This window comes from Coturnix japonica, chromosome 18 (genome assembly GCF_001577835.2).
Source record: "Coturnix japonica isolate 7356 chromosome 18, Coturnix japonica 2.1, whole genome shotgun sequence".
NCBI lineage: Eukaryota > Metazoa > Chordata > Aves > Galliformes > Phasianidae > Coturnix > Coturnix japonica.
The window spans coordinates 4,479,974-4,494,418 of NC_029533.1; the positions used below are offsets into that span (position 1 = coordinate 4,479,974).

General features: G+C 64.8%; 2 protein-coding genes across 4 annotated transcripts; both read right to left on the reverse strand.

Moving 5' to 3' along the window:
• Nucleotides 1-280: 280 nt before the first annotated feature.
• Nucleotides 281-8,109, reverse strand: GCGR (glucagon receptor). Of its 2 annotated transcripts, none has more exons than XM_015880081.2 (14): nt 7,974-8,109; nt 3,338-3,492; nt 3,050-3,146; nt 2,803-2,910; nt 2,555-2,676; nt 2,369-2,475; nt 2,142-2,295; nt 1,920-2,040; nt 1,769-1,829; nt 1,495-1,564; nt 1,293-1,381; nt 1,057-1,195; nt 909-950; nt 281-839 (listed from the first exon to the last, which is right to left on the reverse strand). In XM_015880081.2, exons 2-14 carry the CDS (start codon nt 3,386-3,388, stop codon nt 549-551), a joined length of 1,452 nt encoding a protein of 483 aa, XP_015735567.1. In that variant the 5' UTR covers nt 3,389-3,492; nt 7,974-8,109; the 3' UTR covers nt 281-548. The 2 variants fall into 2 exon arrangements, with proteins under 2 accessions (XP_015735567.1, XP_015735566.1); XM_015880080.2 differs by having other exon boundaries at nt 1,920-2,079; nt 7,974-8,108.
• Nucleotides 8,110-9,430: 1,321 nt separating this feature from the next.
• Nucleotides 9,431-14,152, reverse strand: SLC25A10 (solute carrier family 25 member 10). 2 transcript variants are annotated; one of them, XM_015879826.2, is made up of 11 exons: nt 14,017-14,149; nt 12,545-12,664; nt 12,359-12,473; nt 12,235-12,283; nt 11,924-11,965; nt 11,793-11,836; nt 11,277-11,347; nt 11,105-11,197; nt 10,851-10,928; nt 10,723-10,779; nt 9,431-10,312 (listed from the first exon to the last, which is right to left on the reverse strand). In XM_015879826.2, the coding sequence occupies exons 1-11, from the start codon at nt 14,104-14,106 to the stop codon at nt 10,211-10,213; spliced, it is 861 nt and encodes a 286-aa protein (XP_015735312.1). In that variant the 5' UTR covers nt 14,107-14,149; the 3' UTR covers nt 9,431-10,210. The 2 variants fall into 2 exon arrangements, with proteins under 2 accessions (XP_015735312.1, XP_015735311.1); XM_015879825.2 differs by having other exon boundaries at nt 10,723-10,928; nt 14,017-14,152.
• Nucleotides 14,153-14,445: the final 293 nt, after the last annotated feature.

Here is a 14,445-nt window from a genome sequence, read left to right on the forward strand (position 1 = left end):
GGGGCAGCTCCAAATGATTTAATTAAGGGCTCCTGGCAATGCTGATAGAGCTCATTAGTGGCTGGAGGAGAGCTGCAGCCCCCTCCCCCCCTTGCCTCTGCCCTGCTCACCTGTGCGAGGCCATAAGGACAGCAGTGCAGTGCAGGGTATCCCTGCTATGCGGCCCTATCCCCAGCTTGGGGTGATGTGCCCATCACCCACAAACAACTGGGGACACTGTGGGGTGGTGGTGTCACTGCTCCCCTTCCCAAGAACAGCCATTCCCCACAGACAGGCAAACTCGGAGCTGGCCCTGCAGCCCAGCACGGGCCCACACCTATTTACACAGTTACGACATAAATTACACCACCGTGCAGAGGGTCTCACGGGCGCACAAGGGCAGCACCACAGAATGAACCCCACCCCCCCCAGTTCCCAGCCCCCACAGACCCCAGCCCCTGTTTGCCTTCTCCAACCCTGTCCGTGGGTCATTTTGCAGCCCCGCAGTGCCCGGGCTGAGGGCAGCGGCTGCCCCACGGCTCAGTCTGCTGCAGCCCTGCAGGTGCAGCTCAGAGGTGGCTCTCAGCCGTGGTCTCAGGGAACTCGTAGCAGTGGTGCTGCTCCCCCATGGCGAGCTGCTCGGCGGCTCCGTGGCCGCTGCTCTCGAGGTAGTGGGGGCTGGAGCACACAGCCATGCCGCGGCCCGTCCCGTTGGCGCAGCCGCCCACCAGCTGGTGCTTCTCGCAGCCTCCAGCGCCGTTGCGGGCGCTGGGTGCGTGGCTGTAGGTGTGCTTGTACTCCTCTGCCAGGTCCTTCCCCAGCTTCCAGCGCTGCCACCGCTTCAGCAGCTCCGCCTGTACCTGCGGGTGGCCGCCATCAGCATGGCCCCTCCACCCCGCGCCTGCTCCCAGCTGAGCCCAGCTGCTCACCTCCTTGTTGACGAAGCAGTAGAGAATGGCCACCAGCATCCCCTAAGCAGAGACAGGAGAGGCATGAGGGGCAGCGGCTGGTCCCGGCCCCCGGTCCATCCCTCCCAGCACAATGTCCCTGTGGCCAGCCCGGCCCTACTGCACTCACCTGGAAGGAGCTGAGGAAGAGGTCGAAGAAGAGCTTGACGTAGCGCAGCGTGCCCTGGGCGTGCTCATCCGTGATGAAAGCGAAGACCACCTCGTGGATGCCCAGCAAAGGGATCAGCGTCAGCGTGGACTTGGCCAGCCTGCACGGAGCGGGCAGCCATAGCGCAGGGCCACGGCCATGGGCACCACTCCACCTGCATGTGGGCACGCAGGGCTGGGGCTGCGCCCACTGCCCACCTGAACTTGTAGTCAGTGTAACGCATCTGGTGCGCGCGGAGCTTGGAGACGAGGATCTGGATGATGCGGATGAAGATGAAGAAGTTGATCTGCAGTGGGGCAGAGAGAGACAGCGAAGGACATGTCAGCATGAAGCGGGCACAGCCCCAACCACGGCAGAGCCAGGGGAGGTGGTGGGCAAAGCCACGGGCTGAGGGCTCACCAGGATGGCCAGGAACACAGGGAAGCGGAGGATCCACCAGAAGCCCATGTTGTTGTTGGTGCTCCAGCACCTGCGGAGGAGAGGGATGGGGACCACGGGGCAGCCCTGTGTCTCGGTGGCTGCTGGAGCCTGGCACAGTGCCTGGCACTGCACTCCTTGCATGTGGATAGCAGAGCGGGGGCCTCTGCAGGGCTGTCTCATGGGTTTCTCTACAATATATTACACACGTACCCCCCCGTGCCCCACACACCCCATGGCGCGGGCTGATACTCACTGGATGTTTTCATAGAGAAACTTCACAACGACCCATGGGATGAGAAATAGCATAGGTGCCCCTGGAGTGGAGGCAGAGGGTGGGACAGGTGAGGCACGGCGCAGGCTCAGGTATGGGGATGGGAAGGGGATGGGATGCAGGCTGTGCTCACCCCAGCCTATGCACAGGTAGAGGGTGAAGTAGCTCCTCTCGGAGAAAACAGCCACCACCAGCAGGTTGTGCAGGTAGATGCCCTCCACCAGCAGCCAGCAGTAGTTGGCCACGATGCTGTACTGCATGAAGACCGTGGCCGCCCGGCAGCCAGCGGCAGCCTGTGGGTGGGGGTCAGGGCCTGCCGTGGTCCAGCTCCCCCAGCCCCCCACCCCACACTCACCTCATCACTCAGCCAGATGCGCACGTTGTAGTCGTCGATCTTGTCGCTGTAGTGAGTCTTGAGCAGGGCATCGATGACCAGCACGGAGACGCCCTTCACGATGAAGGAGGCGAAGAGGTTCATGTGGATGTAGTTCCTCATGCAGTGCAGTTTGCTGGGGAGGCAGGAGGCTGCTGTCAGCGCTCGCTCCCCCACAGCCCCCTGGTTCAACCCCTGTCTGTGCCCACCTGAAGCCCAGCAGCACGGCCAGGGCGAGCAGCAGCGCACACAGGGACACTGAGTAGCCCACAGTGTACATCACTTTGAAGCTGCCATAAGTCTTGGCGAATTTTTCCTGAAGAGTGAGGGAGGCGGTGAGGGTGAGGAGTGGCTCAGAGCAGCACATCCCTGGCAGCCCCCTGCCCTCTGCCCACCTGTGCTTCCAGGTCCTCGGCGTCGATCTGGCACTGCGTGGCATCCCGCAGGGACTGCCCCTTTGGACCTGTCACCCACTCCCCATCCGGCCCGCATGTCTTGAAGACGTATCTGTGCTTCACTGCACGGGGAGGAGGGAGATGGGGCAGCTGCAGGGACACAGCTGGGCTCTGCACACCAGCCCAGGGGACACGGAGCAGCACCTGCACAGAGGTGTGCATGCACACACCCCATGCCAGGCCATTACCTTTCTGGTACCAGGGCAGGAACCAGGGGCAGGAGACATTGACAGTGGTGTTGGGCAGTGCGTCGGGCCAGCAGGAGAACTTATCAAAGGTCCGGTTACAAACCAGCTCTGTGGGGAGGCAGAATGGCGATGAGCTCTAACTCAGCCCACTGTCAGCTCTGGAGACCACACAGCACCCCATGCCCACCCACAGGGGGTTCCTGTCCCACCAGGACACCAGGGCAGTGTGTGAGGTGCCCACTCTCACCTGTAGGTGCTGGCATCCGGCTCATGTTGCGTTGGCACTCCTCGCTGTAAGCCTTCCAGCTCTCAAAGAGGAAATTCGTGATCTGAGCAGAGGGTCCCTGAGAGCACCAGAGAGGTCAGCGGGGTCAGGCAGGGGCAGGCATTGATGGTGTGGAAGGATGGCCGTGGGCAGGCACAGATGGATGTACCACACTGTGCCGTGTGGACAGCAGGGTTGGGCAGTGGCTTCTGTACAGTGTGGTGTAGCCATAGGCTGCTGTGGGTAGTGCCTCTGGGAGCCCGTCCTTACCTGGCAGCAGAGCAGCAGCAGCAGGAGGGTGAGGAGATGTGGCTGGGACATGCCTCCACCAGGCCACAAGCCGCATGGGGAGCAGGTCCTGGCTTCCTACCGGCCCTCAGCAGCTCCTCTGCCCTGGTGGTGAGGGCCCTGGCACACGGGTGACCCTGCATGAGAGGATGAGCTAAGCCCCCTGCAATCAGTGCTGGCGTCTGATGTGCATCAGTGCTGATCTCCAGCAGCACAGAACCCTGTGAGACAGTCAGGTTGTCCACGGTGCCGGCACATCAGTGCACCCCATCTCTCACCCCATGGGTCTCCCAGCCCTGGCACACAGTGGGGATGGAGGTGGCTGTGGGGATGGAGGTGGCTGTTCAGACAGGGCTGCTGACACCCTGGGATGGTTAACCATTAACCACAGGGATCCCCGGCTCGTGGGGCTGTGTGGCCCTGTGTTGGCTCTGCTGCTGGCTCCATTGCTCCCAGCAAAAGCAATGGGGAGCTTCATCCAACACGGCATCCGGGAGCTCGCTCACAAAGCCTGGCTCACGAGGAGCCATAACTCCCTCCATCCCCCTTAAGCCGGTTATGGGGCTCCTGAATGGGATTTCAGCTCTTCTGACAAGGGGGCAGTGTGGGAGCTGATGCTGTGGCATTACTGAGCCCCAGCCCCCCCACGGCCCCCCTCCATCCATCGCTCCCAGGGCTCGCTGCTCTGATCTGCCTATTTTTATCCCTGGGAAAGTCGTGTTTCCTCCATGCAGACCCACTCGCCATGTTGCAAGCGGCTGCCTGAGAAGCTCATTAATCAGCCCATGGCGCTGCAGATGTGGCTCAGGGAGCGAGACCTACCAGCACATGCCTTATTTAGGCAGTCCCAGAGCAGGACACGGCCCTCGAAGACAGACAGAACTCACTGGGTGGGCTCTGGGACCTTCACTGATGGGCACCCTCCAGTCACCTGCCCACAGCATCATCCCCATCCTTCTGCCTCCCTGTCCCTTCCTGCTGTCACCCATGGCACCCATGGGAACCTCCCAGTGCCCAGCCCTGCCCTCAGCATCCCTGCACCAGGGGGAAGCACTTCTCTGGGGCATGGCAGTGGATGTGCTGGCCTCCCCTCTCGGGCCAGGCAGGCTGCTCTGGGGCAGAGGCAGCACTATTTTTAGCTGCTGCAGTGGGATTTAGCACGGGGAGCCCTCTGCCCTAGACTCCCCTTTTGGCTGGCAGTGCTCCCCAGGCCCTGGGGCCGAGCTGCGGCCAAACTGGGCAGACTGCACTGGGTGAGGGGTCCTGGCTCATGGGGCAGTCACGCTCCTCATCTTCAGCACAGAGCCTCCAACACACCCTGGCCCTGCAGCAGAGCCCTGCCCAGCCCTTTGCCCCAGCTGCCCATGGAGCTTTGCGACCCCCCTCCCCAGCAGTCTACAGAGTGGGGGACCCCACATTCTGGGAGATGCAGATGCCCCTATCCCCATCCACTGCCAGCAGAGGTGACACTACAAGATGGACCCAGCCCATACCACCATCTCCCTTTTGCTGGCTGGCTCCAGGCACTACATTCCCCATTGTGCCGAGCCACGGGCACCGAGCCCCCCTAAGAGGATGGGTGCATCTGTTAGGACTGCAGGGAGCACAGGGGACTTTTGCCCCATGCTGCTGTTGGGCAATGCAGCATGTCCCTGTGTCATGTCTCTGAGGCTGCTGACCCCAGTGGAGGACGGGCTGCAAACATCGCACTGCAGCACCAGAATGGGGTCTGTGCAGGAAGGAGAGCAGGGAAGGGAAACAGTGCTGGGAAAGGGGACAGTGCCCAGCTCGGGGCTGGGTGTCACCATCCTCAGGGAGGCCACAATGTGCCCTGCCCAGCCCTGCCTCATCCCTGCCCTGCAGCCCCAGCACACGGCATTGCAGCAAGGCGGGGGGGATGGATGAGCACACGTTTATCCCCACACACGTGGCGGGATGTTGTCCCTATGGGCACACAGCCCCTGCCCTGGCCTGGCACCATCCTGCCCACCCCCCTGCTTGGGGCTGCCTTCACATGGGGAGGGAATGAGCTCCACATCTGGGACTGCTGCAGCTCATTGCTACATGGATCAGTGGCTTGGGGAAGCCTCCATGGGGACACCCATGGGCATCTGCAACGTGACCTGTGAGCTGCCTGGTACAGCACAGCCCTGCACGGAGCCTGGTGCTGCCTGCAGAGCCCTGTCCCTCTGTGCAGCTCTCACCCCCCTGATCCCTGGGGCTGGGCTGGGAGCACACAGCTGAGAGCTCAGTGGTGGGAGCTGCCATCCTCCAGACCCCGGGATAAGCCCCCAGTGCACTACTGCAGCACTTCCCATGGCTGTCTTGGCTTTGCGCTTTGAGCTTCAAGGCAGCACAGCGGGGGCTTTGGCACTTGGCAGGGGAGGGGATGGTGGAGGGCCAGGGCTGATACAATGCCAGCACTAGCCGGGCCCAGCAGACACTGCTCCTCACTCCTCCCAGCACAGCAGTGGATCAGACAAGCAGTGCCCAGAGATGGCTGTGGTCGCCTGCACCCTGAGCTGCCTTCATCTGCACTGTCTCTGAGCTCCGGGATGCCTCCTGCTCCCCACTTGCAACCCCCACAGCTCCAACCCCCATCTGCCCTCTGCAAAGCGAGCGTGAGGAACTTGGGCTGCAGAGGAACAGCTGAGCTGCCTGGGGCGCCCCTCACACTGAACGACCACAGCTCATTTGCACAGAGCTACATGACGGTGGAAACATTGAGCAGCGGCACACGGAGAGCGGACGTCACGCGGCACCAACAACACCGGGTTCTGTGTCACTTTGGACCAAGAAAACCTAAACCAGCCCTGACAGCATTTTCGTCAACGGCAACAAAGGATGCAAACAAGCAGCAATTGGCCCCGTGCTGTCGGGACGAGGCTGTTTGCATCAACTCCAGAACTGCTGAAGGGGATGGGGATGGCATCTCCTGCAGCTGCCCCATGCGAAGGGGAGTGCAGGGGTTGGATGGAGGCGATGTGGGGCACAGAGGGGTGCTGCACCCACAGCAGTGCGGCTCTGTCTGGGAGAAACGGGTTTGTTCATCACACTGCATGAACTGGGATGTGAAACGGGAGGACAGCACAAAAGACACAGCAGGCAACACGTGTGGGCAGCGTGTCACAGGGGAAGCAGAAGAGTAGGAAAAGCTCAGGAAAAGGTCAGTGCAGACAGGTGTGTGTGCATGTGCACCCGCTCTGGGAGCTCAGTGTGCTTCTGCCCGGCCCAGCTCACACCACTGCTGAGCACTGGGGGCAGCTTCAGGGTACATCAGTGAGGAGCGAGCCGCAGGTGACCCTGCACACAGCTGCCCCATCCCAGAAGGGTGTCTTCATCTCAAATTGGTTCTGTGGGGCTGCGGGCAGAGCCCAACACAGCCCTGTAGGGCACAAGGGCTTTCCATGCAGATGGGTAGGCAGAATGCAAAGGAAGAGTACAAGGGCTCCGTGCCTCCCCTGCTTCTACCCCCAAAGCCCCTGTCCCCGCCTGGCACAGTGAGGTGCATGGAGCTGAGCTGTGCTCCACAGCTGGTCTCAACACTGTGCTGCTGCTCAGAGCTTGCGGTCACATTTTTTCATTAACTATTTTTAATCCATATTTTGCCTCTTCTCCGCTCAGCCTTTTTTCTCTTTCCCTCTCCAGGCAACAGAACATGAAAAAAAAAATCTGCATCACAGTGCATGGAAAGGAGCAGGGATTGGTGGGAAGGATGGGAGCTCGCAGCTGGGGCGGCACTAACGTGGTGAGGAGGGGGACTGTGGGCCCAGAATTTTCCTGTGGATGCACAAATAAAGCTGAGAATATCGCAGGGGTAAGGACTGAACTCGGCACGGGTCAGGACACACACAGCGCACACGGTGGGCACTGCATAGGGCACAGCAAAGTGCGGGGAGGACGCAGGGTGGGCAGCAGCCACTGCTTGTCTTTGCTCTCTGTGAGCAGAGCTGGCTTGGCACTGGTGTGCGCTGCTCTCCCTGCACCACCTCGAGGGAGCAGCCGGGCTGGGAAGCGCCGTGCTGGGCAGAGGTGAGCTCTGCTGTTGCTTTGGGGATGCGCATGCAGCAGCCAGGCCGGCAAGGTCACATACCCAACATGTCCTCGTTAAACAAAGCCATTTACCAACACCGTGTTGACACAGCAGAGCTCGGGACAGAGTCACAAAGGGCACTTTCCGCGGGCCCCTGCGGCACCGGGGAGCCTGGGGAGCAGCGTAGAGGGTGGAAAAGTATCCTCTGCTTCTGTCCGGCATGAAACCACGGCTGTGCGCACAGCCAGAGCCCGGTGTGTGCTCCCCACCCAGGCGGGGGCACGTACGGGAGATGCTCTCGGCGCGCCCGAGCCCGGTTGGTGCCAATCACCCGGGGTGGGAGCACAGCGGGCACGGCAGCAGCGAGCGCCGAGATACCCGACGGCCGAACCCTTCCCGGGGGCACCGAGGCAGACGGAGAGCGAGCCCAGAGCCGGGACCAGGGCCCTCCGCCCCGGGCTCAGCCCAGCCGGGGCTCGGTCCATTCCCCGGAGCCGTTCCGCTGCTCCCCGAGCTCACCGACACGCGATGCACAGCGTCCGTCGGGGCTGTGCGGGCGCTCCCCTCTCTCCCTCCCTCCCGTACCTGTCGGGGTTGGGCTGGCGGCGACTCCCGGGCGCATCTCGGTGCTGGCGGAGACCGGGACCGGGACCGGCGCGCTCGGCCGCTCCGGCGAAAACTTTTGCCGGATCCGCGGTGGCGGCGGCGGTGGCGGCTCGGGGGGGAGGGACCGTCACGGGGGGAGGGATCGTGGGAGAGAAGCCTCTTCTCGCCGCCCCGCTCCTCCCGCTGGCACGGGGGGGTGGGGGTGGGGGCGGAGGGGGCGCGGCCCGGTGCCCCCTCCCGGTGTTTGCACCGGCACAGGCGAAAGCTCCCGGGAGCTGCGAGCGGCCGCGGTCACCGCCTGCGGTCCCGGTGCTGCCTCCTCCGCTCCGTTCCGTCCCGATGCTGAGCACCCCGGGGCCGCCCGGCGCAGCGGCGGGGACAGCCGGGAGAGCACCGGCCCCGTGCGGGAGGGTTGCGGCCGAGCGCGGCTTTGTCGGGTCAACTCCGATCCCGATGCTGCTCCCCTCCTCCGGCGCTGCGGGCCCTCCCACCCCCCGCTCTACAGCCCGGCTCCGTCTGTACGGTGGTCCCGTCCCAGCCCCAGCATCGCGAGGTGAGGGGTTCCTGCCGGCGCCCGGAACCGGCGGCTCCTGACGGCGGTAACGGGGCTGACCCCGCGCCCGAACGGATCCTCGCGGGGCGGCCGGGAGCTGCGCCGACCCTCTCGTTCCGGCCTCCGCTGGTGGTGTCGGGTCTGTGTTTGCCGTGCGCTGTCCTGGCGGAGCGCGGCCAGGTAAACACGGCCCGGAGCGGCCGCGGCATCCCCCGAGCTCAGGTCGGACCGAGCTCCCAGCGCGTTCACCTGGGGCCGCCCGGGGGGCTGCGGAAAACGGGGACGGGGAGCCGGGCTGAGGGGTCCACAGCCCCCGCTGGCACAGGGCTGCCGAGCCCCGAGGGACGCGGTCGGGGCACGGGAGCGCGGGTCCGGCGGGACGGAGGGCTGCTCCGATCCTCGGGGCGGTGGGTCCCCGCAGCCGCTCGGCTCCGGCCCCGGGGAGAAGCACCGCACCGCCCCGCACCTGCCCTGCGCTTCCCGCACGGCGCCGGGCACCGGAACAAAGCGGCGATGCCAGCCGGCATCATTAAGCTTCGTTAAGGTGACGAGCTTTCACTTCTGTGCTGTCCCAGGCTGGCTCCGTTCCGCCCGCCGCGGCCCAATTAGTATCGCGGCCCAATTAATATCACGTCTAGGACGGAGCTGCAGCCAGCAGGCACGGGCCCTTGGCACGGCTCTGCACGGAACCCCGAGCGCGGCCCGGCCGAGGCTCCCCCCGGCGCTGGGAGGTGCCATCGGGGCAGGGACAGCCCCGCTCCGTGCGGTGCTGAGTCCAGATCCCCCCATCACCTCCGGGGGTGCAGCTCCGGGGGAGTGGGGGAGAGAGAACCGCATCCCCCCCCTCTCCCCCCCCTCCCCTCCCCACGCGATCAGGACGCCGTGGTTATTCGGCTGTTTATTTATTATACATTACGGTCACAGCTGTTCCAGTTCCTTGATCCCTCGGGGCCACCCTGCACAGCGCCGCGCGTGCAGAGGGCGATGCCCGCAGCCCCCGTGCTGGCACAGTAGGGCGGAGGGGGCTGCAAGGCGGATGGGGGGGTTGGGTACCTCAATGCGGGGAGCAGCGGGGCAGGACGGATGCTGCAGGGCTTGAGGACGGCGATGTGGGCAGCGGCAGAATCACAGCAAGGCAGCGCGGCTGCCCCCACCCCCCACCCCCACCAGGTCCTTTCTCTATCATTGGTATAAGGCACAATCCCTGATGAGCCCAGCTCCGATGGGCGCTGGGGAGTTTTGGCTGAGCAGGAGAGGGGGGTGGGGGGCAGCTGGGGGCTGCATGGGAGCAGCAGAGGAGGACACTAAGCCCACCTCCACCCTCGCTCCATGTCCACCCTTGCTGCCGCAGGAGAGGTGGGAGCTGGGAGCCCCGTGCACGCAGTGCTGCCCTGCACAGCAAAACAGCCCCCGGCAGCCCCTCCCGCTGCGGGCTGAGCCCACGCAGAGGCACGAGGCAGCCACGGCAGGGGAAGGTGCAGTGCAGAGGGGACGAGGCCCAAGGGACGTCCCAGAGGTAACAGAAGTGCTGAGAATGGAGGAAGGTGAGGGATGGGGGCTGGGACCGGCCGACCCCGGGTGCAGGGATGTGGGGAGGGGACAACCCCGGCCCAGGGCGGTGGGGGGTTCTGCGGTCCCAGGGAGCAGGATCCGGCCCTCCTGCTCAGGTGATCACTTTGATCCCAAAGTATTTTCGCAGCTGTTCCAGGAAGACAAAGGTAAGGACGGTGTGAGGAATGAGGCGAATGGCAGCGGGAACGAAGCCCTGCAATGGGACAGTGAGAAGGGAGTCAGTGCGCGCTTCCACTAGTGCCTGCAGCCCGACCATGGGGAGCAGTGTGCTGGAAGGTGGGGATGGCCACGCATCTGGAACCCACTGCAGGGCACAGCCAGGAGATGAGCACACGGGGTCTTCACCCATCCCCACACGTCAGACCCAGAGCTGACTGTGTCTGCAGTGACAGCCAGTGACTGCCAGAGCATTGCTGCCAGGACTGCTTTCCCATCTGGGATACCAGCAAAAGCCCACACGAAGGCAGCAAGCCCAGAGGAGCATCCTGCAGAGCTGCGGGGCCTGGCACAGGACCATGGCTACAGAGCCCTGAGAGCTCCATCCCAGCACCGCTATGGACACCGACCTCCATTCCTGCCCCACCTCCCCTTGCACTCACACACCTTGTAGAAGGCGAGTGGGCCGAGCTTGGCAGTCTCCATGGCACAGTGTACAACACCCTGCGGCAAGAGGGAGAGAGGTGATGAGACAGTGCAGGAAGGGGCTGGGAGCTGCAGGAGGGGTCACTCACCCGGTACTCGCCCTGGGAGTTCATGAGGCGCGTCTTCAGCACATCCAGGGGCTGGCACAGGAATGTGGCACATCCACCCTGCAGGAGACACTGGGATCATGGCTCTGCCATGCACGATGGTGGCTCCCAGGTATGACCCAGTGCAGGGAGCAGCACAGGAGCCTCTGTGCTCCATCCGAGCCCCGGAACAACCCTGAGCCCTGAGCCCAGCTGCACAAAGCCCCATTCCCAGCGCTGCCCCCAGCCCTGCTCACAGCAATGAAGCTGGCCAGGAAGTGCGTGAAGATGTTGTCCGACAGCAGCCCGGTGGTGAGGACAAGCTGCTTGGCTTGGTCATAACAGGAGAGCTGCAGGGATAAGCTGTTACTGGCACATCCTTCCCTGTTGTATCATGCACTGTCCCAGCCCTTGGCCCCGCCATCCTACCTGCCCCACGGTGACCAGGGCCCCTCGGCTGGATGCCATCGTTGCTCCTGAGAACAGCTTCCTCAAGCCCTCTGCAGACAGGGGATGAGCACAGCCATGGGATGAGCACAGCCATGGGGCACTGCTCACACTCCCTCCCCCCCCAGGAGCCTCCTTCCCCAACCCCCTCTAGCATCTCATGTTAATCACTGTGTGTCACAGCAGTGCATAAGCCAGGTCCACAGAAATGGGATCCATTCAGATCAGCTCCATCCCCTCCTGCTGCCACTCATTTGGGATCCCGATCGAGCTTGTTCTTCCCAGCAGCTTCCAGACAATGCCTCCCACTGCAGTGTGGGTGTGCTGCCATGCCCTGTGCCACAGCCAGGTGCTGCAGCAATGCCCCCAGCCCTGCAGGCCCACGGCTGCCCCATCCCTTCCCCTCTCCACTGCTGTCCCACAGGAGGCCCCCACAAAACTTCTGCAGGGCAGGGAACCCCGAGGGGCTCACCCCCCCCACTGCCAACACAGCCTCACCTTCCCGCAGGACTCGGTACATGCCATCCAGGGCATGGGAATAACTGCAAGGAGCAAGAGGGGGAGGTGTCAGGGGCTGAGATTCCCCCATGTGCTGCCCCCCACCCCCAGCCCTACAGCTCCCCACTCACTTCCGCCGCAGGTGGGCTGGCTGCTTGACATCGTTCTGCATCCTGCAAGGCAGAGCAGGGGGGTGTCACATCCTTTATGGGTGGCTGTGGTGGGGGAGACACCTGCCCCCCTGCAGCACTGAGCTGGGCACTGCAGCTCCTTCCCAAAGGACAAGAACCAGCCCTCCAGGACCCTGCTTGGGGCCGTCCCACCGGAGCAGCTCTTGTCTTTCTAGACCTGGAGATCCCCACCAGGACCTGCTGTGACTGCAGGGGGGCAGGAGAGGCATCAGGAAGAAGGGGAACAGCGCAGCAGCACAGGCAGAACTGACCTGACGTTCACCATGTCCGCTGGGGTCCCCACGAAGCCACCAGTGAAGCCTGCAGCCAAAGCACAGCTGTGCTCAGGGTTCATCCAGCCTCAGAGAACCAGAGGGATCCCACCGCCCTGCTCACCTCCCACTGCTCCCAGCAGCACTTTCTGATAGAAGGGGGGAGGCCCCTGGCTGCCACGGCCCAAGTGGTCCCTCGCAGTCTCATAGATGGCGAAGCGGGTCAGGGAGTACGTCATCTGGGGGAGAGGGAGGGAGTCCCACCGGGCTGCCCAGCCTGCAGTGTGGGCACCCACCTGGCAGCACCCACCTGGCGGCACAGCGACGCACTCAGCCCGTTGTACAGTGCCAGGACGCCGTCGGTGCGGACCACGCGCAGCGCCATCCCCATCATCCGCATCTTCACCTCCTGCTGTGTCTGCAGGTGGACCTGGGGCAAAACCTGCCGGTGTCAGGGCACTGCCCCACAGCGGGCAGCTCCTGCAGCTCCTCAGCACCCTGTGAGCTGCCGCAGCTCTGGGTTGCCTGCATCTGAGGGACGATTGGAACCTTTCCTGGCCCAGGAGCACATGGATGGAGGTGCAGGAGGTGGAGCGCTGAGCTCTGCCCCTCCCATGTGGCTACCAACCCGAGTGGCTGCAGGAGCACAGCCCAGGGCAGTGCCATGGTGTGCAGCCGACCAAAGAAAGCCTGGGTGTGCATCACCGGGGGGATGACCCAGAGGCACGTGAGAAAGCGAGCAGCCAGCACAGCTCTGGTCAGAAGGAACCAGGCAGCACTGCTGCTTTCATGACCTCCCGTCGCCCTGGGCACACGTGGCACCAGGCCTCCAGGAACTGCAGGAAGGGCACAAGCAGAACGGCCTGCAGCACCGCTCCTGTGCACTGCAGCACGGCAGGTCCAGCACCAGGAGCGAGGGCTGCCCTGGGCTGCTGCAGAGGGGCCGTCAATGTAGGAGCTGTATCATCCTCTGCCCGAGCGTGTCCCGAGTGCAGCGCAGCTCTGTGCTGTAGGTCAGAGCTCAGGGGACATCCCAGCGTGGGACGCACAGCGGGATGGTGGGAGAGTACAAACCCGGCTCCTGCCGTGCAGGAAGGGCTCGGCCTTTGATGCCGGCGCTCACTGCGTGCCACGGCAGCCGGGCCGTGCAGGGCACCCGGGGGCCGCGCACCTGCAGCCGGGCCGGGTGGGCTCCCCCGTGGTCCAAGGTCCGCACGCACAGAGCAGCGCCCTTGGCCCCCCGCCCGGCTCGGGGCCTCCCCGCCGCACTACGGTCCAAAGGCTCCGCCATCAGCGCCGGGCAGCCCACGGCTCGCTCACAAAACGCGGGGCAAAGGCCGACCCTTCCTCCCCTCTCCCCCCCCAAGCGCTGCCGGCTCGGCGGGGCCGGACCGAGGTCGCAGCCCGCCGCCCTTCCCGGGAGCCCCGCGCGGACGGAGCCCCGAGTCCCACGCGGGGCCGCGGATCCGGGCAGCCCCACCGGGCTCTCGGCCACCTGGCCGGGTCAGGGCTGGCAGCCGCCGCCACGAGCGGCCCCTTTGAGCGGCGCTGGGGATGCGATGCCAGGCGCTCAGCGCCCGGCTGACATCTTGGCCGGGGACGCGCAGCCCAGTGGGCCCGCGGCCAGCACCGAGGGCACGACGCCGCCGCCAACCCGGGCACGGCCCGGCCGGGGCAGCCCCTCGGCCCTCCCGCGGCTCCCGGCTGCGGTCACCCCCCGTTCCTCCGCGCCCCGCAGCCGCCCCCGGCCGCCGTTCCGCCCGTCCGGCGCCGCGGCCGCACCTTGAGCAGGTCGAGCGGGTGGGTGCAGCACGCGGCTCCGCACGACGCGATCCCCCCGAAGTACCAACGCGACACGCGCTGCTCCGCCATCGGCTCCGTTCTGCGCCGCCGACCCGCGCCGCTCCGCCCCGAGCCCCGCCCCGCAACCCGCGCCGCTGCACCGGCAACAGGCCCCGAGCGGGGAGCTCCGCCCGGACCACGGCAATCAGTAACCACGGTGGGAACCGGCTGTGATGGGATGGGATGGGGAGCGGGCAGAAGGAACGGACCGGAGAGGAGGAAGGAGGAAGGAGGAAGGGGAAGCGGCACGGCAGGACCCAGCGCTGCGCTATCGGCACTGCACACCGATCCCGTGCACACCGATCCCGTGCACACCGACACCGTGCACACCGATCCCGTGCACACCGATCCCGTGCACACCGATACCGT